Source organism: Orcinus orca, chromosome 1, assembly GCF_937001465.1.
Source record: "Orcinus orca chromosome 1, mOrcOrc1.1, whole genome shotgun sequence".
NCBI classification, from domain to species: domain Eukaryota; kingdom Metazoa; phylum Chordata; class Mammalia; order Artiodactyla; family Delphinidae; genus Orcinus; species Orcinus orca.
The window spans coordinates 49,066,646-49,094,531 of NC_064559.1; the positions used below are offsets into that span (position 1 = coordinate 49,066,646).

At 41.5% G+C, this 27,886-nt stretch overlaps 2 protein-coding genes across 2 annotated transcripts in view; one reads left to right on the top strand and one right to left on the bottom strand.

The window, feature by feature from the left end:
• The window catches only part of LOC125964335 (translation initiation factor IF-2-like), a 53,593-nt gene that overhangs the window by 3,452 nt on the left and 22,255 nt on the right, over positions 1 to 27,886 (bottom strand). The gene's annotated exons all lie outside the window — the stretch shown is intronic.
• On the top strand, positions 14,186 to 23,448 carry RGSL1 (regulator of G protein signaling like 1). The gene is given in 6 exon segments (XM_033427980.2): positions 14,186 to 14,327; positions 18,165 to 18,239; positions 19,533 to 19,780; positions 21,825 to 22,567; positions 22,570 to 22,704; positions 22,707 to 23,448. Coding segments are annotated over 6 exon segments (1,572 nt in total). The 5' UTR covers positions 14,186 to 14,216; the 3' UTR covers positions 22,967 to 23,448.

Here is a 27,886-nt window from a genome sequence, read left to right on the forward strand (position 1 = left end):
AACTGTAATTAAAAATCTTCCAACAAACAAAAGTCCAGGATCAGATGGCTTCACAGGCGAATTCTATCAAACATTTAGAGAAGAGCTAACACCCATCCTTCTCAAAGTCTTACAAAAATTTGCAGAGGGAGGAACACACTCCCAAACTCATTCTATGAGGCCACCATCACCCTGATAGCAAAACCAGACAAAGATATCACAAAAAAAGAAAATTACAGACCAATACCACTGATGAACATAGACACAGCAATCCTCAACAAAATAGTAGCAAAGAGAATCCAACAACACATTAAAAGGATCACACACCATGATCAAGTGAGATTTATCCCAGGGATGCAATCATTCCTCAATATACACAAATCAATCAATGTGATACACCATATTAACAAATTAAAGGATAAAAGCCATGTGATCATGTCAATAGATGCAGAATAGCTTTTGACAAAATTTAACACCAATTTATGATAAAAACTCTCCAGAAAGTGGGCATAGAGGGAACCTACCTCAACATAATAAAGACCATAAATGACAAACCCACAGCAAACATCATTCTCAATGGTGAAAAACTGAAAGCATTTCCTCTAAGATCAGGAACAAGACAAGGATATCCACTCTTGCCACTATTATTCAACATAGTTCTGGAAGTCCTAGCCATGGCAATCAGAGAAGAAAAAGAAATAAAAGGAATACAAGTTGGAAAAGAAAAGTAAAACTGTCACTGCTTGCAGATGACATGACACTATATGTAAAAAATCCTAAAGATGCCACCAGAAAACTACTAGAACTAATCCATGAATCTGGAAAATTTGCAGGATACAACATTGATGCACAGAAATCTCTTGAATTCCTATTCACTAACATTGAAAGATCAGAAAGAAAAATTAAGGAACCAATCCCATTTACCATTGCAACAAAAAGAATAAAACACCTAGGAATAAATCTACCTAAGGAGGCAAAAGACCTGTATTCAGAAAACTATAAAACATTTGTGAATGAAATCAAAGATGACACAAACTGATGGAGAGGTATACCATGTTCCTGGATTGGAAGAATCAATATTGTGAAAATGACTAAACTACCCAAAGCAATTTACATGTTCAATGTAATCCGTATCAAATTACCACTGGCACTTTTCAAAGAATTAGAACAAAAAATGTTACAATTTATATGGAAACAAAAAAGACCCCAACTAGCCAAAGCAATCTTGAGAAAGAAAAATGGAGCCAAAGGAATCAGGCTCCCTGACTTCAGACTATTCTAGAAAGCTACAGTAATCAAGACAGTATGGTACTGACACAAAAATAGAAATATAGATCAATGGTACAGGATAGAAAGCCTAGAGATAAACCCATGCACCTATGGTCACTTAATCTATGACAAAGGAGGCAAGAATATACCATGGAGAAAAAACAGCCCCTTCAATAAGTGGTGCTGTGAAAACTGGGTAGCTGCATGCAAAAGAATGAAATTAGAACACTCCCTAACACCATACACAAAAATAAACTCAAAATGGATTAAAGACCTAAATGTAAGACCAGACACTATAAAACTTTTAGAGGAAAACATAGGAAAAACACTCTGACATAAATGACAGCAAGATCTTTTATAACCTACCTCCTAGAGTAACGGAAATAAAAACAAAAATAAGCAAATGGGACCTAATGAAACTTACAAGCTTTTGCACAGCAAAGGAAACCATAAACAAGATGAAAAGATAACCCTCAGAATGGAAGAAAAGGTTTGCAAATGAAACAATGGACAAAGGATTGATCTCCAAAATATACAAACAGCTCATGCAGCTCAATATCAAAAAACAAACAGCCCAATCCAAAAATGGGTGGAAGGCCAAAATAGACATTTCACCAAAGAGGACATACAGATGGCCAAGAGGCACATGAAAAGATGCTCAACATCACTAATCATCAGAGAAATGCAAATCAAAACCACAGTGATGTATCACCTCACACCAGTCAGGATGGCCATCATCAAACTAAACGCCGAGAGGGTGTGGAGAAGAGCGAACCCTCTTGCACTGTTGGTGGGAATGTAAATTGATACAGCTACTGTGAAGAACAGTAGGGAAGTTGCTAAAGAAAACTAAAAATAGAACTACCATATGACCCAAAATCCCACTACTTGGCATATACCCTGAGAAAATCATAATTCAAAAAGTCACATGTACCCCGATGTTCATTGCAGCACTATTTACAGTACCTGGGTCATGGAAGCAACTCAAATGCCCATCGATAAACAAATGGATAAAGAAGATGTAGTCCATATATACAATGGACTATTACTCAGCCATAAAAGGAAAGGAAATTGGGTCATTTGTAGAGATGTGGATGGATACTGTCTTACAGAGTGAAGTAAGCCAGAAAGAGAAAAACATATATCGTATATTAATGCATATATGTGGAATCTAGAAAAGTGGTACAGATGAACCTATTTGCAGTGCAGGAATAGAAATGTAGACGTAGAGAATGGACATGTGGACACAGGGTAGGGGAAGGAGAAGGTGGGATGAATTGGGACATTAGGTTTGACATAAATACAGTACCATGTGTAAAATAGCTAGCTAGTGGGAAAATGCTGTATAGCACAGGGAGCTCAGCTCAGTGCTCTGTGATGACCTAGATGGGTGGGATGGGAGGGGAGGGAGGTCCAAAAGGGAAGGGATATATATATATATATATATATATATATATATATATATATAGCTGATATAGTTCATTGTACAGCAGAAACTAACACAACATTATAAAGCAATTATACTCCAATATAAAATCCAATGGCTTGTTTATTCTGCATATTTTTCTTTTTAATCCTCACTACTATTCTATGAAGTAGACTTATAGATGATAACCTAAAACTCCAAAGTCTTAACAAAGTGGCTTAATGTAGGTAGACATTTAGCCATGTCACATAATGCTATAGCTGCGAGTCAAAGGAAATGGAATTCTGTGCGGGTAGAGTTCAAGTATTGGGATCTTGCAAAAGAATGTCTTTATGCGACCCATTCTGCTTTTCTCCCTGCTGTCCCCAGGATGTGGAGAATCTAAGTTTCCCTACTTGTGGTCACGGCTAAAATATTTATGCTTCGAACAGAGTGAGGCTGGGACAAGGATTCTAGAGAGCCATTATCCTTCTAGTTTCCCCCTTGCTTCTAGTTCCTAGGGAAACAAGATGTAACCCTTTTCCTTTGGTTCTGGCGTTATTCTTCCGTGTTAATTTTCTTGTTCAAAAGTTAAGGTGTAGCAGGGGTAAATGGTTGTCTGGCTGTTAAGAGCCTCTACTCTCTGGTTTTGGGGATCTGTGAGCATTCTGACGATTGCAAAGGAGGGAGGTACTACCCAGTGTTATTTACAGGGGGCTCAGCAGTGTCTCAGGATGCAGGCTGGCATGCATGTGCTGAACGTCCAGTGTGTGAGCAGCGGGCAGCTCTCCACGGGAGGCTTACACCTTGCACCAGTGGGATGATCAGGTAATGATGCTGTCCACAGGAGATGAGCCATGGTCCCCGGGGTGGAAATAAAATATTCCCCAGACAGTAGTTCAGCTTCTGTGCTTCTCCTTGCTCCTGGTGACTGTGGAGCTCTGCACTTGCCCCTGGAGGTTCTTCTCTGTTCCTGGTTGTCACCTCTGGGTCCCATCCCCGTGTTTCTTACCCACACCTTGGGTACATTTTCAGGCCTTGCCCAGCCTTGCAGCTCCTCCTTCCTGTGGCCTCGTTCGAACTCCTCTAGTGCCTTGAGTTTGGGGTGGCAGGGAGTCTGGTTTTCCTCTATATTCGTTCCTAGTGATTTGACAAAACTCTGTTTTCTACTTCATGCAGGCCTCCTCTTCTTCATATTAAAAGCATATTTTCGATTTATTTGAACCTAAAAATTGACTTTATTTTTTTGGTATTACAATCTGACCTCATCTTGAGGCAATGCCTTTCACTAATGGGAGAAAAGTTATATACAAGGGCAGAAACGAACAGACAAAATATTACTATTTTAAGGTATTTTCTCTCTACAAAGGTAGAAGTTGAAGAGATACCTCAGCCACTTTTTGACAGATCTGTCTTGCTTCTGAGTACTTTTGAGATCAGATACTGATGAGCTCATCTCTTGTAGTAAATTAATGCCTCAAAATATTATTATGTCTCACAATGTGTACCTTTGAGGTAAAATAATAAATAGTAGCAGGGACCTTCAAAGCCACAAAGGATCATTACTGAGGCCTGATATAATGGTGGAATGGGCAGGGCTGCTGTTTGGGTGATAAGGAACTTTCTGCATTCCTCATATCACAGTAGGTATGAGCACTCTGACTGTAATCCTTATGACGCTGGAATGTAAAATCAACTGAAGATAAATCTGGGAAAAAAAGAAAAATAAAAAACCCAAACAGAATTCTGGAGAGAATGGTGTAATTTTTACCACCATCCACCAGAGGGCCCCATCTTTGCATGAGCTAGGAAGGGGCCCTTGCTCTCCATTTGTGCTGAGGTATCAATTTTAAAAGAAATGAGGGAAGGATGAAGAGGAAGGTAGAAAAATACATAAGCTAGTGTTTTCCCAGCATCTAGTAAGCATAATGAAGGTCTGTTTGTTTCCTATTAAACTTAGATGTGTGGACATGAATAAGCATAAAATTCAGCTGATAGATATAGAGTATATATGTATAGATCTATATACACAGATACATAGATGGATATATAGATATATAGATAGATAGATAGATACAGATAGCTGTATATACATAAACATATAGATATATATGTTTGTGTGTCTCAAAAACACAGCAGTGTCAAAACGCTTGAGCTAAAATGGCTGTTTTTTAGCAACTCTATAAAAGTCATCAAAATGCTCATTTAGCTCATCACATAGGCATACAGTAAAGAGTTGGTGAATGAGTAAATAAAGCATCTAGTACAGGTGTAACATGGATGAAATGTCAATTTAATTCTGATCTGGGTTTTGAGGGATACACAGGAGTTTGTTAGAGGAGTTCAGGGGAGGCACTCTGAGGTCATACGTTCCTGTACTCATAAGCCCAGCACTGCAGTTCCAGTGATGGAATTTCATGGCTCGATGGTACCAGAGAAAACTCTTGAGTTCCTGCCCCCTAGGAAGGGTGGCTAAGGAAAAACCACACAAATTGTTTTATGGAAAGTTCGTTAATTTGCATTTCAGGTGAAAGGTAGAAGATTATTAATGGGCTCTTCCAATGGAGCGAGGTGCCAACCACAAAATGCTGGCAATTGCTGTGTTATAATCAATATTCAATATATTATTGTACACATTTATAAACTAATTGTTAAGCTTTTAAACTTGGCATATAGAATTACTTTTAAATGTAATTTTATTTTAAATTGCTTTCACTTTTTCCTTATTTTTCAATAAAATCATACATTTGATAAATCAAATTTTCCTAAACAGATACCACTTCTATATTTTGTTAACTAAAATTCCTTAGGCATTTCATATTATGGGCTGAAAATATGATTTTAAAAAATACTTTACATACCTAACAAGGCAGTTTTACAAACCTAAGAACTTTCTCCTAAGGACTTAAAAAGGCTCTTGTAAATTTAATGTCAGATTTTAAAATGCAAAACAAAATTTAAGCATTTTACTGTGCAAAAAACAACATACACAAAATAGCACACATTTTCTTAAAAGTACAATATATTTGCATGTGTGTCTTGATGTTTCATGTGTTCCAAGATGAGTTTGTAGCCTACCATGTTTCTTCAATCATCAATTACCTCATTCATTAATCAGGGTAACACACACACATGCACACATCTTTCCTTAGATTATCACTTCCTTTGGAAAAGAGATCATAACCTGGGCAAAGGAAATTCTTGTAGTTCTCTTCCTAGAAGAGTGGTCTATACAGCACTGATATATACCCACATTCCTTAAGACACTATGCTTTTTATTTTTTTTTAACATCGTTATTGGAGTATAATTGCTTTACAATGGTGTGTTAGATTCTGCTTTATAACAAAGTGAATCAGTTATACATATACATATATTCCCATATCTCCTCCCTCTTGCATGCCCCTCCCACCCTTCCCATCCCACCCTCCCTATCCCAACCCTCTTGGTGGTCACAAAGCAGGGAGCTGATCTCCCTGTGCTATGTGGCTGCTTCCCACTAACTAGCTATTTTACATTTGGTAGTGTGTATATGCCCATGCTGTTCTCTTACTATGCCCCAGCTTACCCTTCCCCCTTCTCGTGTCCTCAAGTCCCTTCTCTACATCTGCATCTTTATTCTTGTCCTGCCCCTAGGTTCTTCAGAACATTTTTTTTTTTAGATTCCATATATATGTATTAACATATGGTATTTGCTTTTCTCTTTCTGACTTACTTCACTCTGTATGACAGACTCAAGGTCCATCCACCTCACTACAAATAACTCAATTTTGTTTCTTTTTATGGCTGAGTAATATTCCTTTGTATATATGTGCCACATCTTCTTTACCCATTCATCTGTCGATGGACACTTAGGTTGCTTCCATGCCCTGGGTATTGTAAATAGAGCTACAGTGAACATTGTGGTACCTGAAACTTTTTGAAATATGGTTTTCTCAGGTACGCCCAGTAGTGGGATTGCTGGGTCATATGGTAGTTCTATTTTTAGTTTCTTAAGGAACCTCCATACTGTTCTCCATAGTGGCTGTATCAATTTACGTTCCCACAAAGAGTGCAAGAGGGTTTCCTTTTCTCCACAGCCTCTCCAGCATTTACTGTTTGTAGATTTTTGTTGAATGCCATTCTGACAGGTAGTTTTGATTTGCATTTCTCTAATGATTAGTGATGTTGAGCATCCTTTCATGTGTTTGTTGGCAATCTGTATATCTTCTTTGGAGAAATGTCTGTTTAGGTCTTCAGCCCATTTTTGGATTGGTTTGTTTTTTGATATTGAGCTGCATGAGCAGCTTGTAAATTTTGGAAATTAATCCTTTGTCAGTTGCTTCATTTGCAAATATTTTCTCCCATTCAAAGGGTTGTCTTTTTATCTTGTTTATGGTTTCCTTTGCTGTGCAAAAGTTTTTAACTTTCATTAGGTCCCATTTGTTTATTTTTGTTTTTATTTCCACCTAAACTTACAGCTAAAGCAATTAGAGAAAAAGGAACAGAAAAACCCCACAGTTAGCAGAAGGAAAGAAATCATAAAGATCAGATCGGAAATAAATGAAAAAGAAATGAAGGAAACAATATCAAAGATCAATGAAACTAAAAGCTGGTTCTTTGAGAAGATAAACAAAATTGACAAACCATTAGCCAGACTCAAGAGAAAAAGGGAGAAGACTCAAATCAATAGAATTAGAAATGAAAAAGGAGAAGTAACAGCTGACACTGCAGAAATACAAAGGATCATGAGAGATTACTACAAGCAACTATATGCCAATAAAATGGACAACCTGGAAGAAATGGACAAATTCTTAGAAAAGCACAACCTTCCAAGACTGAACCAGGAAGAAATAGAAAATATAAACAGACCAATCACAAGCACTGAAATTGAGACTGTGGTTAAAAATCTTCCAACAAACAAAAGCCCTGGACCAAATGGCTTCACAGGCGAAGTCTATCAAACATTTAGAGCAGAGCTAACACCTATCCTTCTCAAACTCTTCCAAAATATAGCAGAGGGAGGAACACTCCCAAACTCATTGTACAAAGCCACCATCACCCTGAAACCAAAACCAGACAAAGATGTCACAAAGAAAGAAATCTACAGGCCAATATCACTGATGAACATAGATGTAAAAATCCTCAACAAAATACTAGCAAACAGAATCCAACAGCACATTAAAAGGATCATACACCACGATCAAGTGGGGTTTATTCCAGGAAGGCAAGGATTCTTCAATGTATGCAAATCAATCAATGTGATACACCATATTAACAAACTGAAGGAGAAAAACCCTATGATCATCTCAATAGATGCAGAAAAACCTTTCGAAAAAGTTCAACACCCATTAATGATAAGACACTATGCTTTTTGACTTGTCTTCAATGAAGTTATGTGAAGCCACCCTCTACTCCTAATCACTGCCCTGCTATCTTCCCTGCAGCTCAAAGAGGCTGACTACTGGAGCTATTAGCAACCAAATGGAGTGTTGTCACCCCAATAATAGCAAGGACTAAAAGCCAACAAGGCTGGCTAGAGGCTTGAATTACATGATGGTTAGATCCCTGATCCTTTCAAGACCTTCTAGTTCCCAAAGTGAAAGGGTACCAGATGTCTCCTTTACTTGTGTGATGATAAGAATCACCTGGGGTGCTTGCTAAACACATCCATTGGGCTTCCCTGGTGGGGCAGTGGTTAAGAATCCTCCTGCCAGTGCAGGAGACACGGGTTCAAGCCCTGGTCCGGGAAGATCCCACAGGCTGTGGAGCAACTAACCCCGTGCACCACAACTATAGAGGCTGCAAGCCACAACTACTAAGCCCGCATGCCTAGAGCCCATGCTCTGCAACAAGAGAAGCCACAGCAATGAGAAGCCTGCGCACCGCAAGAAGGTAGAAGCCCCCACTTGCCACAAAAAGAGAAAGCCTGCGCACAGCAACAAAGACGCAACATGGCCAAAAATAAATAAATAAACAAATAATAAAACAAAACAAAAAAAACAAACAAAAAACACATACATTACCAAGTCCATGCTCTGACAACTCTAGCTTAGAAGAGCCTGGGTGAGGCTCAAGTGTTTTGTATATTTTACAAGTGCCCCAGATGATTATTATTATCAGGCAAATATAAAATATATTGTTTTTTAAAAAATTATACCTAGGTTCACGTCTCAGCTCTACCACTTACCAGTTGTGTGTTGGAGCAGATCTAGTGTGCAATGATTTCCCAAAGCTCTGGGCATCTCCTTTACTCCAGTGCACCCCTACCCTGGAAATGGCAGCAGATCTCTTTGGCAAAAGTTAGGAAGAGACTCCCAGGAAATACTTGCAAAAATATCGCAAGTTCTTCCTAAGGGGCAAAATGCTTTCTTTTCATTTAAGAGCTTCTAGTTCTGACTCAGGACTGAAAATTGGATGAGGGGTCTGGAATTCTACCTGACGGCTCATTTTTGGTTCATATTCATATTAATTCATTCACTCAAATATTTATTGAGCACTTCCACGTGACAGAAACTGCTCTAGATGTTTGGGATGCATCACTTGAAAAAAGAGTAAAAAATTCCTGCCACCATGTAGTTTATGTTCTCAAGTAGAATCTCACTGAGCCTGCCACACAGTTTTTCCAAGGGACCCTATGATCATTTGCCACCACAAAGAATCTGTGTGTTGGATCATTCTGATATCCATACACCATAGCTGCTATTATGATATCCACATATACTTTGATGGTTAGCACCACCTCCCATTGCAATCAAAGGTAATTTTCGACTACAGCATCTTCTTTCAGCCTTTGTGGACACCTCCACTGTGCCACTACTGCTGGCACCATCACCAATGAGCCTTTGCTGTAATAAGCACCACCATGCATAATCTCTCATTGCCCCTGAGCTTTTTCCTTTTGCTTTTTAAAATTATTATGATTATTATTGTTTATTGGAGTATAACTGCTTTGAGTCACCCCTTCAAGATGAAGAGCCCTGGATGGAGGATCTGACTGCTGAGTCTAGGACAGGTGCCCGTGTCCTTGCGGCCAGGACAGGAGAGGGACTGTCCGGCCCCTCTGGCAGGAGACAGTCCCTCCAAGACTCACACAATTTTCCAGCCCAAATAAGAAGGATGGTCAGAGACTGAGTGACCAAAACAAAGCTACACAAAACCCTAATAAATGCACTTGCCCCTGGCCCTCTCAGTGTTCAGCATCCTCTTTGGGCTAATTTACAGGGATCCTAGGACAGTGTAAGGAGGGATCTAAATGTGGCAAATCAGACCCAAACCCGGGACTACCCAAAATCATTTGCCTCTCCTTCAAGTGAACAAGAACTTACTCTTCAAACCCATTTGAAGGCAATAAAAAATGAGTATCAAAAGTTAATTTCCACATTAAAATCTTCTGAACACTTGTCTTATAACCAGCTGTTCTCTGTGAGTAAACTCATGCTGAGCTCCAAATTTCCAACTTGCTACAAATGTTTTAGACCTTGCTAGAAATTACTTCCGCCTCCTTTCTCTTTGGTTATTATTGTTCTTCATCTCTAAAACTCTTTTTATGTGGATCAAAAGTGTTAGTAGGCCTGGCCCAGTTTACAATAGAAAATCATTATACCATCCTGAGAAAAATTAAAATGAAAGAATTATAACTTCTTTCCCATATTGCCTCTTGCTTGCCTCTAGTTTTCTGGGGTGACTGGTCTAGATGGATGAGGGATTGATCAGGATTAGAACATTTCTGGTCAAAATTGGTCACAGAAAATCTGCAGTTCTTTTGTATGCTATGATTTGATGAAAATATTAAATGACTTTGTCTCAGTCGTATGGTAAAATTCTTAGATAGGTGGGGTACCTTTTTCTAAGTAGCTCCTTTCCATATAGATATTGTTTATGTCTTCCTTTATAACATCTGTGGGAAAGAAAGTCTAATTAAACATATAAGGATACGCACAAGAAGTGGCAGGAGAAATTATACAGAAAAACACATCATTGTGAGCAAGTCCAAGAGACTTATTTCTAAGCCCATTAAAACATGTTTTTCAAAAAAAAAAACATGTTTTTCATGTGAAAGGGAGGTTTGATTTACTGGCACATTTGAAATAAGGTGGGCTCTTGAATCACATAGGCAGAGTCCAATCTCAGTGTTGCACTTACTATCTTTCATTGAAAAGGAGGTGATGATAATCCCTATTTTGCATGGCTGAGAATGGAATGAGAATCAAGTATAAACACCTCATCTACTTCTTCCTCATGGAAGGCATTCAGTTAATGTTTATTCAATCTTTTTTCAAAGCCAGTGGATAGTAACCCACAGCCAACCAGAGGAAACTATTTGGGAAGGAAGAGAAGGGGTGGAAAACAGCATGGATATTAGGTTGAATTTTCCAGCTTCTCTGAGAGACAAGTCATTAAACATTCACTGTGTACCTGTTAAATTTCTAGCAGGATATTGGATCCAAAAGACACATGAGAAATGAATGAACAGATTCCTACTCCCTCGAAGCATAAAATCAAGTTAAAAAGACAGAACTTAAACTCAGGATCTAGAATTAGACAACAATTATAAAGAAACTGTCGAACCACACCAAATAGTATGGACTGAAGCCCTAAGTATGGGAAGAGTCTGTATGGTTAAGGGAATCCAGAAGATCAGGTAACGTAAAGATTTATTTTCAGACTGAGGTCTCTCCCAGAGGTATCGAATCTGGAACCCCTAGGAGAAGGTGTCATTGTGCATTCATAAGGAGCAGTGGCAGGAAGAGCAAGGCCACATGAGCAATGCTGGTGAGTCTCTGAGAGGGATGTCTCCGCGGCTTTGAGCCCCCCAAGTAAGGCAAACCACTCACCTTCGTGGTTGTTAACAGGAATGAGTCATTCAGGGACACCACATGTAGATTTTATGTTATTCATACCAGTTGTTTTTCTTCTCTTTTCTCCCCTTAACCCACCTTATGCCACCACATCTTTTAGGATCAGATAGAGTCCCATTCATAAGACAACTAAGGCAACTAGGAGGGATAACTAATAGGGAAGAATTAAAATGCATATTGGCCCATTGTGTGTCATACCGCCTCCAGGGAGAAGGCTAGCATGAGGTTTGGGGTTATCCAACAATTTCTTTGTTACCACATCAATATCACTATTGTGTGGAATGAATGTTGAAAACCTGCTCAGATTATAATGAAGTTTGAAGGCAAAACAGGTGAGAATGGAAAAACAAGAATGGAGAAATAGGACAGGGAAGTGGAGGATATGGAGAGCCTTGTTCCTACATCCCATGAAGACTGTATTGTTAATGCCAAGCACTGCTCTCAGTCAAGCCCCTTGTCACCAACAGTATGTGTGACTATAGAAAACAATCGATTGAGAAATGTATCCAAAACCTTGCTTTCCTGCACTCAGATCGTCTCAATAATCTTATTCAGCAAATCCATGCCAGGATTTATGAATAACAACAAATGAACAAAAGTCCAAACGATTGAAGATCTTTTCTTGAAAGAACAATTCATTCAACATTTACAGAACTTAGACACTGTGCAAACACTCTTAGTGTCTAGAGGAAGAAAGATGAAAAGACAAAAGTCCCACCTCTCATGGAGCTCAGGGTGTTGAGGAAGACAGTTGAGGAATACTCCTCCACTGCATAGGGGAGTATTGAGAGAGAGAGAGAGGGAAACAGAGCAACAGGAATCAAAGATGATTTTCAAGTTTCTGGTTTAGACAACTGGATGGTGGTTCCAGTAACTGAGACTGGGAAAACAGGAAAAGGAGAAGGTTGGGAAGGAAAATTATCAGATCAGCTTTGAAAATGTTGAGATGAAAGTGCTTGACAGGTGTCCATGTGGAGATGTCCCATAGCTCATTGGATATTTAAAACTGGAGCCAAAGAAAGAAGTCTGGACTGAGAACATAGATTTTGAAATTATCCATGGGGAATAGATAAATTAAATCAGGGAATTCTCATAAAAAGATGAGCAGAGGGCTGAGGAGGAGGACGATAGAAAAAAACACATAAATATTTACAACACTAGGTAGCAAAAGAAAAAGACATCTATGGATCAGAGGGCAAGAACGGGCATCAGTTCTGTCACAATCGTGTTTGATTGTCTGGGTTTCTATTTCTATTTCTATTATTAGAAGACAATAACCACCAAAGTGTCATTAGGAAAAGTAATGAAGGGGATTGTTTAGTTTTCTTATGTTATTACAACTTCACCCTAGTGGAGTGCCATGTACTTTTCTCACCAGACATTTAGCTAGCTGAGAGATAGGACTAGTGTATAATATTTAAGTTTCTCATTTTATGAGTGTTTTTTAAAAAAATAAATTTATTTATTTTTGGCTGCATTGGGTCTTCGTTGCTGTGCACGGGCTTTCTCTAGTTGTGGTGAGCAGGGGCTACTCTTTGTTGCAGTGCACGGGCTTCTCAATACAGTGGCTTGTCTTGTTGTGGAGCATGGGCTCTATCTAGGCAGGCAGCCTTCAGTAGTTGCGGCGCGTGGGCTCAGTAGTGGTGGCTCGTGGGCTCTAGAGCACAGGCTCAGTTGTTGTGTCTCACGGGCTTAGTTGCTCCGTGGCATGTGGGATCTTCCTGGATCAGGGCTCAACCAGCGTCCCCTGCATTGGCAGGCAGATTCTTAACCACTTTGCCACCAGGGAAGCCCTATAAGTCTTTTCATTATACACTTTAGGTATGATGGAAAAATGCTGGGCCATTGATAGAACAATTAACTTACTATTTACCAGTTGACATTATACACTAAAAAGCAGGGGCAGTGAATTAGAATGAACCTAGAGAGGCCACCTAGTCCACCTGTGGTCTCCATGCTTGGTTTTGAGGCAGTCAACATTTATTTCCTGAGATTAACTTGGGAAGCACAATGATCAAGCTTGAGAGAAATAATAAATATGTTGCATTACCGATATATTCAAAAAACCTCTTTTGGGGGCTTTAATGTTGGGCCCAAACCGACAAGTTGAAATTTGACTTGATTTCTGAAAAGTGACTGCACAAATTAAAGATAGTGAAAGCTAACCCCATTTCCGGCCATGCTAATATAACATAGAACATGGGTAATAGTTGTCTTTTGCTCCTCACTGGGAAGGATCTGGAATGATTGAGTTGTGGGTGCCCCTTCAGGCAATGAGAAGGGAACCAGACAGAAAGGAGGCCATGTGATGAATTACTGAAGAAATGCTTAGTGACTAGCTAGAGGGGGTGGAGGTAGGCAGAAGGTTGTAATGACTTTGTAAATATGGGATCTCTGTCCATTAAAAGAGGACTTAGATGAATTCAATCAAGCTTCAGAGGGCAGAGTTTCAACAAACAGAAAGAAGGTAAAGGAAGGCAGTTCACAGTAGGAAAGATCTTACGAAACTATTTTCTCTCTGCATAAATGGAATGGGCAGTCCTGTGAGGCGGGGAGCTCCCCACAGCTGGGAGTGTTTAAGCAACGCGATGTTGCAGACGAGGGTCCTGGAGAGGGGAGAAATTGAGTTAGATGACCCTAAAAGCCATCGTCATGCTGAGATTTACCCTTGTGAAATGATCCATTCAAATTGCTTCATTTTCCCATCCTCAAAGCAATCCTGCTTATGAGAGATTTTTTTTCTCCCCATATAGAGATGATTGGTTCTACAAATCTTATAATTCTTCTAGAGGATGAAACCTTTGCTGATTTTTTCAACACATTTCTTTCTCTCCTAGTAAGCATTCTCAGACTTAAATCCAAATGTTTCATCAACAGCTGAATAGTGAATCTTACTGAGCTGAGTTTCTTTTTTTTTTTAATTTTACATTATTTATTTTTTATACAGCAGGTTCTTATTAGTTATCCATTTTATACATAATAGTCTATATATGTCAATCGCAATATCCCAATTCATTCCACCACCACCACCCCTCCCCCGCCACTTTTCCCCCTTGGTGTCTATACATTTGTTCTCTACATCTGTGTCTCTGTTTCTGCCCTGCAAACAGGTTCATCTGTACCATTTTTCTAGGTTCCATATACATGCATTAATATATGATATTTGTTTTTCTGTTTCTGACTTACTTCACTCTGTATGACAGTCTCTAGATTCATCCACGTCTCTACAAATGACCCCAAATTTCATTCCTTTTTATGGCTGAGTAATATTCCATTGTATATATGTACCACATCTATTTTATCCATTCGTCTGTCAATAGGCATTTAGGTTGCTTCCATGACCGGGCTATTGTAGATAGTGCTACAATGAACATGGGGTACATGTGTCTTTTTGAATTATGGTTTCCTCTGAGTATATGCCCAGTAGTGGGACTGCTGGGTTATATGGTAATTCTATTTTTAGTTTTTTAAGGAACCTCCATACTGTCCCTCAAAATGGCTGTATCAATTTACATTCCAACCAACAGTGCAAGAGGGTTCCCTTTTCTCCACACCCTCTCCAGCATTTTTTAAAAAATAAACTTCTTACCAAATCAAAACTATTTCAATTTGAGCAAATAAATATGAAGTAGAAAATCCTCTAAAATCTCCAGGAGTTCCAGTTATTGATATAATGAAATCCTAAATCCCCAGCCTCCTTGATCGCCTTAGCCTGTACAAAGTTATCTTTCATCACACCCTTTGCTGGTACCCAGCGCTGCAGTGATGGCCGCTCTACCCTTGCAAAGCACACCTGGCATTCTCCCACCTCTACGCTTCTCCTTGACTGTGTTCTTAGTTTCCATAGTTTCACCCACCAAACTCTTAACCATTTTTCAGATCTCTAGTTAAATCCTGCTCTGCTTAAGGAGTTCCTAGGTCCTCCCAACAGGAACTTATTTCTCCCTGCCTCTGTGCCCCTTGACACTTTGCAACTTTCTTGTGTTATATGTGTGTATCTGCCCCACTGGATTGTGAAGTTGTGAATTCCTCCAGAAGGACCATGGATTATTCATTCTGCTCTACTCCCTTCACCCAGTGTTTGGCAGATAGCAATTGCTGAGTTGTTAACTGAAACCAAATTTATATATCTTCTCAATCTATGCAACTAAAACAAACCTCAAATATCAAAATATTCTTCAAACCAAACCTACACTAATCCTGCTTCTTTTTTGGTTTAAATATTTGGTTACATCTGAGCGCTGGTGCCTTATAAATAGTTGCTCATCTCAGTGCACCTTTTTCCATGGATGCTGCCTGTGAAAAGGTGAAATTTCACAAAACTAGAAAAGAACACTATTATTCCACAAACACCTATTGGGTGGCACTTTGTGCTAGACACTGAGCTTCGTCCTGGGGACACAGATATTAATGATACCATCTGTGTCTTCAAGGAATTCCAGTCTAACGTGAGAGACCAGTGTTTAAGGCCAGTGCGCAAAGGGTTGTGAGTGACATGACTGAAGTCTCTAGGAGGTAGTGGGGTACATTGAAGGAAGAGGCCACTCCTACCTGGAAGAGTCAGAAAGGTGCCAGTGAAGAGGTCACACAAGCCAAGCCTGGAAAGAAGACTAGATATTTGACAATGGTCTGGGGACGAAGATGGGGAGGGAAGGGTGGATAAAGAAGCAAGAGGAAAAGACGGGGGGTTGAGTATCAAGAGAAGCAGAGGCCTTAGGGACAGGACAGAGTAAGTAAAGGCACCACGGAATACAGTCCTATGGCACCTTGGGGGAACCTCTAAGGCTGAAGGAAAAGTTGTGAGAGGCAGACATAGCAAGAGATGAGGCCGCACAGCCAGGCCTCCGAGATAGGTAGGCCGAGCTTAGGAGTTTGGACATCATTCTGAGGGCAACAGAAAATCATCAGAGGTTTAGGTAAAGGAGTGACATGATCAGACTTTCATCTAGGAAAATTATTTCTGCAGAAGTCTGGCCATGGCTAGCGCTGTCAGGGGGCCACAGTGGAGACAGGGAAACTAGTCAGGAGATTGTTTCAAGAGTCTAGGTGAGAGGCGATGAGAGTCTAAAGGCAAAATGATGAAGAGGATGGATAAATAGGAGAGATTTTTCACAAAGCGAAACGCAGGACCTATCACCTTGAATTTCAGAGAGAAGTGGTAACAAGAAGAGAGGGATCAGGGTAGCAGGCGTGGGTGCCTGGGTGGATGGTGGTACCAGCGACATGGTAAAAAAGGGAAGGAGGAAAAGGCCTCGAAGAGCAGGTGTTTGGGGGTGATCCGCACTCATACTCTAGCATCTGCCACTGTCTTAATGAAAGGTTTTAGAAGTAACCTTAAGGCATTTTAGCTAATCAGTTTGTCAACTTAATTATGCAGCCCGCAATAATGTTATAGAAATGGCGAGCGTAATGTGGGAAGTAGAATCCTGAGAATGTCCTGGCCATTTAGGTCGCTGTGGTCTATTTAGGAAGAAAGTGGTATTTCATGTTGAGTGCTGCTGTCAATTTACAAATTTCTACCATTTAATGTCCATAATCACCCTGTCAGGTCAACATCACTCCCTCCTTACAGATGGGTCTCAGAAGTTAAATGACTTGCCTAAGATCACTTGGCAAATCTGGGGCAGTCCTAGAGTGACCAGGTCCTGTGGCTCCAGGCCTGGTGTGTTTTCCACATCAGCCTCCGGCCCTGAATGGCACAAATGTCACATGGTGAAAATGCTCCCACGCACTACTCCCACAAAATCTCACGATTTCACAGTCCCACCGCACATCCCATAAAGGTAACTTCACACGCCAGGCAGGGCGTGTCTTGTCCAACACCGAGTGCAGAGGAGGGAGGGGTCACTAAGGATTGAGTCTCCTTCATAGACCGATATTTGCGAAGTGTAGGCAACACCATCACCTTCCATCGATACAGCCAAGGACAAAGGGAAGAGATGGAGGGGGCCGCAGACTGACAAACGTTTGGGGCTGCCGGTCTCGGGGAGATGGTCAGAATGACGTGATGTGCTGAGAGTTCACTTTAGCCCCTCTGGTTTATCACAAATACTTTGGGGGCACTTTGAGATATTTTGATGCCTACAGTGAGACTGCTAAGCATAGCTACCTGTAAACATAGAAGCCCTTTCACATTAGTCTCAAAACTGCCTAGGTCACAGACCCTTCTCCTTGACAAAAGAGGACAGTAGCCTAGAATTTTCTATCAATTTTGGACACTCTTAATGCCCCCCCTAAGTAATTTGTACCTTTAATCCTCACATCCTCTGTTCTCTCTACTTTCTCCAGTTAAAGAATTCAGGCAAATCCAAAGGTATTTCTCTTTATGAAAAGGCTTTAAGCCTTTGCTCTTTCTAAGTGCTGTAGAAATGAATAATGCAATACACAAAATAAATACCTTTTAATGTCATGAGCTTTGGCCTTTGCACACAGGCAAGAGAACTCCCAGGTCGGGGCAGGATGGAGCCAAAAGGTAAATGAATCTTGCAGTTTAATCTTTCTTGGTTGTTTTGCACAAAGCAAGTTGATTCAGTGCAATGAAGTTACGAATTAATGTCCCTTGATATAGGAAAGCAATGGAACCTCTCTTCGCCTGTGGCTGCAGATGGACTGTGACATTTTCATGAAGAGAAACTCTAGACCCCTTTGGCTGTTTCTTAGCTTTCTTTTGCAGGTCTTTGGTCAGACACCATTTTACACTCTTGAAAATTCATAGTGGAGCTTGTGGCCAGAAATACCCCATGACTTGGTGAGTATGATTCTTGAATGGTGTATGGTCTGGGATGGGGGAAGAGGCAGCTGAATTTGATGTGTGGATTCGGACAGGGAGAGGGATAGGAGCTCCTGAGGGTGACTATGGAAGAAACTATAAAGCAGGTAAGTAGGACAAACAGCATCAAGCCAGGTAGACATTTCTGCTTTTCGCATTTTTACCACTTGGGCAAGCAACTGCTGGTGAGTTCTTTCCTCTATATTGTAGTCCATGGTTAGCAAAAGGGATTAAACTCTCATGTCCACTGTGGTCGTTGGGTAGGAGATACTTGGAGGACTGTGTTGAGAAGAACTCAGAGGCCACACCTAAGCCAGAAAGAGTCTGGGAATTGGTTTGTGATGCTTGCAATGGGTGTGAGATAGGCAGTGCAGCCCATGGGCCACGTAGCAATTATTTGAATTGTATGGTGTAGCTCAAGTCAAGATGACACTCGACAGTTCCTAGTTACTACTAGTTACTACTTGACCATGAGACATATCTTTCTCCCAATCTTTTTTTCTCTTTATATGTTTTTTCCTTGTCCTTGTTCACTGTCTTTCTCTTCTCCTTTTCCCCCCTTCCTGTTCTCCTTTTCTACTCTGTAGACCTTGGACTCACCAATGGCTTCCTCATGCCCTACCTGTGACATGTGGCATCAGAAAGATCACTCAGCCATGCTCACAACAAGGTTTTATTATTCTCTGGGATCTGGAGAGCTGAGAAAGACACTCCACTTGATTCTCATATTTGGTTTTCTTACGAGAGCCCCAAGACTTACAATTTTATTTTATTTCCTTTCTCTGGTAGTTAGATCCTTCAGGGATCCGTCCCGTATTCTAAATGATGTTATGTGTGAGTGTTTGTGTGTTTTTGTACACGTTGTGCTGGTGATATGGGTTGGGAGCTTGTGAGAAATTGTAAATGTGCTTACAAAGAAGCAAGTTGAGTAGAGTTATGACTTGACACAACAGACCAAAATCTCTCCTGCTTCTCTTCTCTCAAGCAAAACTTAGATTTTTTTTCTTTACTTTGACCTTTTCTTAAACAACCTCACCCAGGAATAAGAAAGATTTTTCTGATGAGAAAACAAGCCTTTCCTTTCCTACCAATCAGTCCTTTGAGAACCTCAACCCCAGTCTCCGCTTCCCTTAGATACTATTTTTAATCAACACACCTCTCCTCTGGGCCAAATACTACAAGCATGAGGTTATTTATTGCCCTTGCTAAGCTGCATTTCTTAGCGATTCAGTTCCATTTCTCTTTTCTGTTCCTTGTTTGTTTGGACTCTAGATTGCAAAGTACAAAGGATTATTGACCTGGTTGGAAAAATACCAGTCACCTTTCTTCTGTAAAACCAACTTGTGTTTCCATTACATTCTCTGTCAGGAGTTCATCAGTTTCGTTCAGTCCCCAGAAGGAGGTAAGCCGGCGGGTGTGTGTGGGGAGAAACCTGGGCAGCTAGGTTGCACAGCATCCCATGCCTGTCAGTCCTACAGTAAGGTACAAATACGGGCTGCCTTCATAGCCTTAGATGTACGGTTGGCTCAGGCTGTGTTGTGGCGAAATTATAGGCTGAAAAATCGGAACCAAGAGCAACAAGCAGGAGTCTGATGGGCTGGGCTGTTTGTCTCACTGCAGCCAGACATGAGAGAGTTAATGACGGCCAAATTGCCTACAATATGTTCAGAATCAAAGGTAGCACCACCTTCACTGTTATCACCTGGCCTAAGCCACCATCATTTCTCGCCTGGCTATTGAAATCATCTCTGAATCAGTCTCCTCACTGCTGCTCTTGTTCTCTGCTCCTAGCAGCCAGGGTGAGCTTTTTGAAACATCCGTTAGTTCATGTCACTCCTCTGCTCGCTGACCCTCCCCACCACCACCACCAATGGCTCCCATCTCAGTGTGAAATCCAGCACCCCTAAAATGCCTTTCCAGGTCCTAGAGACCTGGCGCCATTGCCTTTCTGACCTCATCTCCTGCTTCTCTCTTGCTCCCTCATTGCAGGCAGATTGACCTCCCTGCAGTTCCTCAGACATAGTGGACACATTCCCAGTTCAAGGCTTTGCACTGGCTGTTCACGCTGCTGAATACATGGAAGGCTCCTCCTCCATGTATTCACATGGACCTCCCTTCACCTCAAGTCTCTGGGCAGTTCTCACCTCCTCATTGAAGGCTACCCTGATGGCCCAATGCCCACTCATCCACCCCTGCCCTAGCTCTCCCTACGTCCTCCTTTCCTTTTTTCCTGTAATGCTTATAACTTTCATTCTCACTAGAGGATGTATTTATTATGCTTATTGTATATCGTCTCTCTCCTCTGCTAGAGTATAAGCTCCTTGAGGGCGGGGATTTTTGTTCTGTTTGTGGATGTATCCCAAACACCTAGAATGGTACTCGGCACTTAGTAGGCACATAATAAATATCTGTTGAAAGAATGAATGAATAAGATTTCCATCTAGGGTTGATTTACAACTTGATTCTCAGCTCAACTAGCCAAAGGAGAAAGGAAATCGGGAACGTTAAGATTCTGGAGATCCCACTGAGTAAAATGTTATAACAAATCGCCCATTGTACTCACCTCCCGCCTTCAATATATTGATATGTATTGGGAGAGAATTATAAAGCATATCCGAAGTGAAATCCCTGGGAGATATAAGAAAAAATCAATCCAGTGTCTGATAGTCCTCAGTCTCTTGCCTTGCAGACTGCTACCCTCTCCATCAGGGATATCAGTGGGAACCCCAACCCTAAACAGGGAAGGGCTTGAGAGAGACCAGTTGTCCTGAAGCTGGTAGGTGCCTGTTCCTGAGATAGTACTTGTGAGTGAAGGGTGGCTGGCAAGAATGAAGGGGAATTGGGACAGGGTAATTGAATAGCTCCTGCACTTCTAAGCCTGCATGGCATGTTTTGTTTTGTTCTCTAGTTGGTTTGTTTTATTTTTCAGTTGGGATTCTTGAGAACAAACTACAGTCCACAGGCCAAATGCAGTACATGTGGCCTAGGGGCTAAGAGTGTTTTTGTATTTTTAAAGGCTTAAAGAAGAAGAAGACTGTGCAACAGAGACTATATATGTGTTACAAAGCATAAAATACTTACTACTGGCTCTTTACAGAAAAAAGTTTGCCAACCCCTTCTCTAGAACATCAGATTCATTCAAATGTATTTATTTACTAACTGAGAAGGTGTTCCTAACCCAAATACAAATGTGTTCCAGAAGATTCGCTGTTTGGGCTTAGTCACACTCCTCTTTATTCATATAGATAACTGAGGATTGATGACATTAAAATCAGGGCTAGTTGGGAGTTTTTCAATTTGTCCAGTCCAAACTCTTTCCTCCAGTCAGATCTAACTTTGAGAAATCCCATTCAGAGGTACATGGTTCCTGTTCTTGAACATGTTTTCGCGTACCTCTTGCTTTCCTTTACAATAACTTTCAGTAGTCTGAAAAGTAACTTGAGGAATCCCACGAAATGGTTATTTCTCTGGGGAAGAAGGAAGGTAATCAGAGTAAGGGGTCACTGAGTGTTGAACAAACCCTAAAAACATGTTCACTATATATCTGACCTGTCGACACCCCAGGACACAAAAACATTTGGAAAAATTCAAAAACCTCACCATTCCACATCATTTTCATCCTTTATCTTTCTTTCCAGAGGCCCTTCTGAACCTTTCTGTCTGGCATCCCAACCAGTCAACCACCAGGAGGGAAATCCTGAGTCACAAGCAAAAAGTGGCTCTGTTCAAACTCCAGAGCTATTGGCTCCCAAACTTTTATACCCACGCTAAGACGATCATGGCCAAGGAGGAATCGTGCCAGGCTCTGATGCAGGAATATGAGACTCGCCTGTACAGTATCTGCTATACCCACGTAGGAGGGCTCCCTCTGAGTATGAGCATCAAGAAGGGGCACCACCCCCAGAAGCGGTACTCGAGCGGGAAGGCCAAGAGGAAGATGTGGCAGTTGACAGACCAGGGATCTTGGTCTCTGGAAGTGAATACCAACCCAGATACCAACACTTTGCTCCCCCAGGAGCTGTTTCCTCAAGACAAGTTGGTTATACAAATGCTTTCCCCGAAAGAGACCTCTTTAAAGGAGAGAATTATCAGTTTCCAGGAAGAGGATATTCTCTGTGCCAAGAAGTCCAATGTGAAGAACAAAGCCAAGAGCCACCTCCACATGGAGGGCCTCTTTGAGACATCATTCTTTACCCACCTGAGGACTGTCACCCCCATCATCAATTACTCCCCCCACATGACAATTAAGAAGGCCGTGGAGCAAAACCTCTCCTTGGGGTACACCCACTGGGCCTTGTGTGCTGATGCCTTGCAGGGAGTCCCATTTGGGACCACCTGAAGAAGCAAAATTTGAAAGTGGAGGTCCAACTCCTGGACCTCTGGCAGGACCTGCACGATTTCCTCAGTGTCCTGATGAGTAACAGAAAGACTGGGAAAGCCTTCCTGGGCACATGCTGGGCAACCGGATCTGTGAGCTCTACCTGAATGAGCAGATTGGTCTACGCCTACCACTAAAATCCCAAACCATCAAAGGCCTGAAGGAGCTGCTGCCATCTGGGGATGTGAACCTCTGGATTCCCAGAGCCCAGAAGGAGATCTGCAATGTAGGCCATGCCTCACAGAAATGGGTTGGTATCTGGAAGATTAGGTCAAGACTGACCAAAAATCCTATCTGGTCATCTATCCTGGCTAACTTAATGATATAACTACCCACACAACACTTTCCATATTGAAGAGTTGGTTGATCACTTAGGAGCAAGTTATATAAATTCCCAAGAAGCAGCCAAAACTCCAAAGTAGGATGGAGGCGGAGGAGTGGTCTTCAATTCCCCCTTATACGGAGTCATCCAAAACTGTGAACCTCGGACTGTTCTATTGAGGGAAGTTTTAAGAACTCTGTTCTAAACCTCATGTACTGAAATACAGGGTCTCCGTTTCCTAGACTAGCCGTCACGGAAATGGCCAAATGAGAGGGTTTATTCTTTATTATTATTATTATTATTTTTTTGCGGTACGCGGGCCTCTCACCCCTGCGGCCTCTCCCGTTGCGGAGCACAGGCTCCGGACGCGCAGGCTCAGCGGCCATGGCTCACGGGCCCAGCCGCTCCGCGGCATGTGGGATCCTCCCGGACCGGGGCACGAACCCGTGTCTCCTGCATCGGCAGGCGAACTCTCGACCACTGTGCCACCAGGGAAGCCCGGGAGGGTTTATTCTTATCCCCAAACATTAGATAAAAGCATGGGACTATCCTGGAGACACAGGAAGTAATAGTTTGATGATTGTAAGTCAAGATCTTGGCAGAAAACAAATAGTGGAGCCACATTGGGTAACAGATGAGAGCTTAATAAAAAGGCACTACTTACAAAGGAGGGTAGGGAAACCACAGTGGATACCCCGTGCAATACCCCAGGGCCAGTAAGGGTGGGCCACCTTCATCATTCTTAGGCCTGAAGAGTGGAAGAGAGGGAGCAGTTACCAGAACCAGGGGATAAAGAGCTGTGTAGAGTGGAGCACTGGTCAGGAGCTGTGACTGTCAGTAGAGGGACGTCTGGAAGGATCGGGGGGAATAGATATTCCAAGCTCACTCTCCACCTTTTGTTTCCCTTTTCCTACCAGCTCCGGATATATCCAATGAGAGGTCAAGGGAGTGTGTTAATGTGCCCATACAGGTTAATTTCCCCAGGCACAAGCAGGGTGAAGAAGGGTAGAGAGTGGATCTGGAGGGCAATGGCTATAAACAAAAAGCTATTTGGGGGGCTTCCCTGGTGGCGCAGTGGTTGAGAGTCCGCCTGCCGATGCAGGGGACACGGGTTCGTGCCCCGGTCTGGGAGGATCCCACATGCCGCAGAGCGGCTGGGCCTGTGAGCCATGGCCGCTGGGCCTGTGCGTCCGGAGCCTGTGCTCTGCAACGGGAGAGGTCACAACAATGACAGGCCTGCATACCGCAAAAGAAAAAAAAAAAAAAAAAAGCTATTTTGTGCATTATAACATATTTACCTGATAAGCACACTCACTACCTCCTTTGGGCTTCTTAGCACCTCCAAGGGGCAGACACTACTATACAACTGAGGAAAATGAGACTTAGAGAGGGTGTGTGGATTATCCCAAAGGCATGCAGCAGACTAGCGGAGGAATCAGGGTTAGAACTCAGGAGTCTCTGGCTCTAAATCCAGCACGATTTCTAATGCACCTTAATTATCCAGGGTTGCATATCTGGACAGTGTAGGGATGAGATCAGTCTAGTGGGTCCACAGCCAAAGCTGTTTGCACAGTTCTCGAGTAGTAGAAGCTCCAGAGAAGTCCTCCCTCCCCTCCCTTCCCCACCCTTTGTAGAGGCATTTGGGGCTAAAGGCTTAGATAGGCTGTGCTTTCTGGATCAGCAAATCCACACAGTAAAGCTCCCTCTCTAGGCCTTTGGTCTTCAGCAAAGATATTGAAGGTATTTGTGTTATCGATAATGCTGGACTATCAAAGTTTCTAAGATTAAAAATCTTGATATCATCTATGACTCTCCTCTTTGTCTCATACTCACGTCTAGTCTACCAGTGAATCCAGTTAGTTCAACCTTAAAAATATATCCAGAGTCTGGTATTCTTCCCCTCACCTGTTACAACCACTCTCATCCAAGCCCTGTCCAAACTTGCCTGGATCACTACAGCGGCCTCCTACCTGATGCCTCTGCGTCTGCTTTTGGCCCTCAGCAGGTTCATTTCCAGTGTGGCCACAGTGATTCTGCCGGAACATAAACTGTGTAATTTAACTGAAAGTAAGTAAAGTCAGAGAGGACCTTGAAAAGAGATGGCTGTCTCCAGTAAAAGCCAAAGCCCTTGCTAAAACCAACAAGGTCTACACTATCTGTCCTCTGCCTCTCCTCTCTGGCTTCATCTTCCTCTGCCTCTGTGCTCATCACATTGGCTAAGCCAGACACACCCCTAGCTCGGTTGTGCTGCTCCTGCTGTATGTAACATGCAGATTCCTGCACGGCTGAGTCCCCCACTCCCTCAGGTCTTTACTCAAGTCACCTCATGAGGCCTTCCCTGCCCACTTGATATAAAACTTCAACCCTATCTCCATTTTACTTTTCTCCTTAGCACTTATCGCGATCTGGATCAATGCATCCATCCTTCCATACATACATACATACATACATACACTTTGCGTGCATTCATGTATAATACATGTATAATCCTTACAATGCACATGTATGCATTTGTGTATACAATGTACATCTATCATATACACATATAATATACTTGTACTATATTTCAAATAAATACACTATATATAAGTTATATATGTTATATATATTGTGTTATATATATGCATATATAAATACATATATATTTAACTTAATTTGCTTATTTTCCTTCTCCCTATGAGGGCAGAAGTTTTCATCTGATTCGTCACTACTGTCTCCACAGCATCTAGAAAACTACTGGCAGTGCAGTGTTTAGTTCTCAGTAGGGCTGATAGATAGTCAAACGTCAACAGACATTTGTTGAATCAATCAGTCCTAGTTGGAGATGACCCTTCTTTGGGCTTTTCCACAATCTTTTCTGGTCTGAGACACCTGTCTCAGTGAGAACTCTGATTTTCATCTACCTGTTCAACCATCCTCCAATTATACAATCAGCTTTTGTTGAATGCTTAGAGCATGCCAGCTAATATGTCTATATCCTGACTTTTGACTCACTGATGTGGAAACAGAGTCCACGTGGAATAGAGGAAATTACTCTAGAATTTGTCCTAATTCTAGAGAATTGGGACAAAATCATATTTTGTTATATATTTGTGAATTCAATAAGTTTATACTTATGTTGAGAATACTATACTGTAAAAGGTAAATAAGTAGAGAGAAAAGGGTGTGAACCTGGAAGACAGAGCATCAGCCTTAAAGTCTGCTCTTGCTTCTAACCAAAGAGGGGAAGATTGAGAGATGGTGCTGAAGATGTCTGGGGTATGCAGTTTCATAGATACTGATCGGAGACCAAGTAGGATGACAAGAAATTTAACTAAAATTTCCTTAATTAAATAAAATCTAATGGAAAATAGATTCATAGTTACCAGAGACTGGGGGAAAGGAAAATGGGGAATTGTTTCTTAATTAGTACAGAGTTTCCATTTGGGGTGATAAAAGGTTTTGGAAATAGACGGTGGTGATTGTTGCATAATGATGCATGTAATTAACGTCACTGAATTGTACACTTAAAAATGGTTAAAATGGCAAATTCATGCTATATATATTTTACAACAATAAAAAGTTTCTTTTTGAAAGAAAGTAAAAGATACAAAGGACATTGAGTTTTAGTGAGGAGAGCAGACAGCAGTGAATTTGAATTCTAGCTTCTCCACTTTCAAATCATTTGATCTTAAGCAGAAGGCTGCCGGGCCCCTTTGATCCTTGTCTCCTCATCAGTACAATGGGGATCATAATGGCTCCCTCAAAGAAAGACACTGTGTGTATAGTGTCTGGCAAGTGGTAGTACACAAATGTTCACCTCTTACAACCCTTAATCAGAACCATAGGACCTTAGAATAGGACGAAGCCCTCGAGGTTCCCTCAGCCTCCCCTCTCATTGTACAGATGATAGAGCAGGGTCTAAGGTCCCACTGCTGTTTCCTGACAAGTTTGGAGCCAGTGTCCAGACTCCCCCAGTCTACAGCAGAGTCAGCAAACTTCAGTCCGGGAGCCAAATCCAGCTTACCTCCTGTATTTGAATAATCAGTGAGCTAAGAGTGGTTTTACATTTTTTAAATGGTAGAAAAATATCAAAAGAAGAATTCGTCATGCCACATGGGTATTATAAGAAATTCAAATTTCAGTGTCCATAAATAAAGTTTTATTGCAACACAGCTATGCCCATTTGTTTACATGTTGTCATGTGCTCTAACTACACAGTTGAATCATTGCAACAGAGACCGTTTGGTCTGTGGCCCATGCAGACTAAAATATTTACTATCTAGCTCTTTACACACTGTTCTGAGGAGAGGCCAAGAAGGTTTACCAAGTGATGGACAAACACAGTTCTGAAGGAAACACTAATACATTCTAACAAAAAAGAATTACAGAAAAATAAAATATAGGGACTTCCCTGGTGGCACAGTGGTTAAGAATCCGCCTGCCAATGCAGGGGACACGGGTTTGATCCCTGGTCAAGGAAGATCCCACATACCACGGAGCAACTAAGCCTGTGTGCCACAACTACTGAGCCTGAGCTCTAGAGCCCATGGGCGACAACTACTGAGCCTGCGTGCAACAACTACTGAAGCCCGCGTGCCTTAGATCCCATGCTCCACAACAAGAGAGGCCACTGCAATGAGAAGCCTGTGCACCACAATGAAGAGTAGCCCCCGCTCGCCGCAACTAGGGAAAGCCCGCACCCAGCAATGAAGACCCAAAGCAGCAATAAATAAATAAATAAATAAATTTTAAAAAAGAAGAAAAAGAAAAATAGTTCAAATTTTATTTAGGTCTTCTGCCCATTTTTGGATTGGGTTGTTTGTTTTATGGTTATTGAGCTGCATGAGCTGCTTATAAATTTTGGAGATTAATCCTTTGTCAGTTGCTTCATTTGCAAATATTTTCTCCCATTCTCAGGGTTGTCTTTTGGTCTTGTTTATGGTT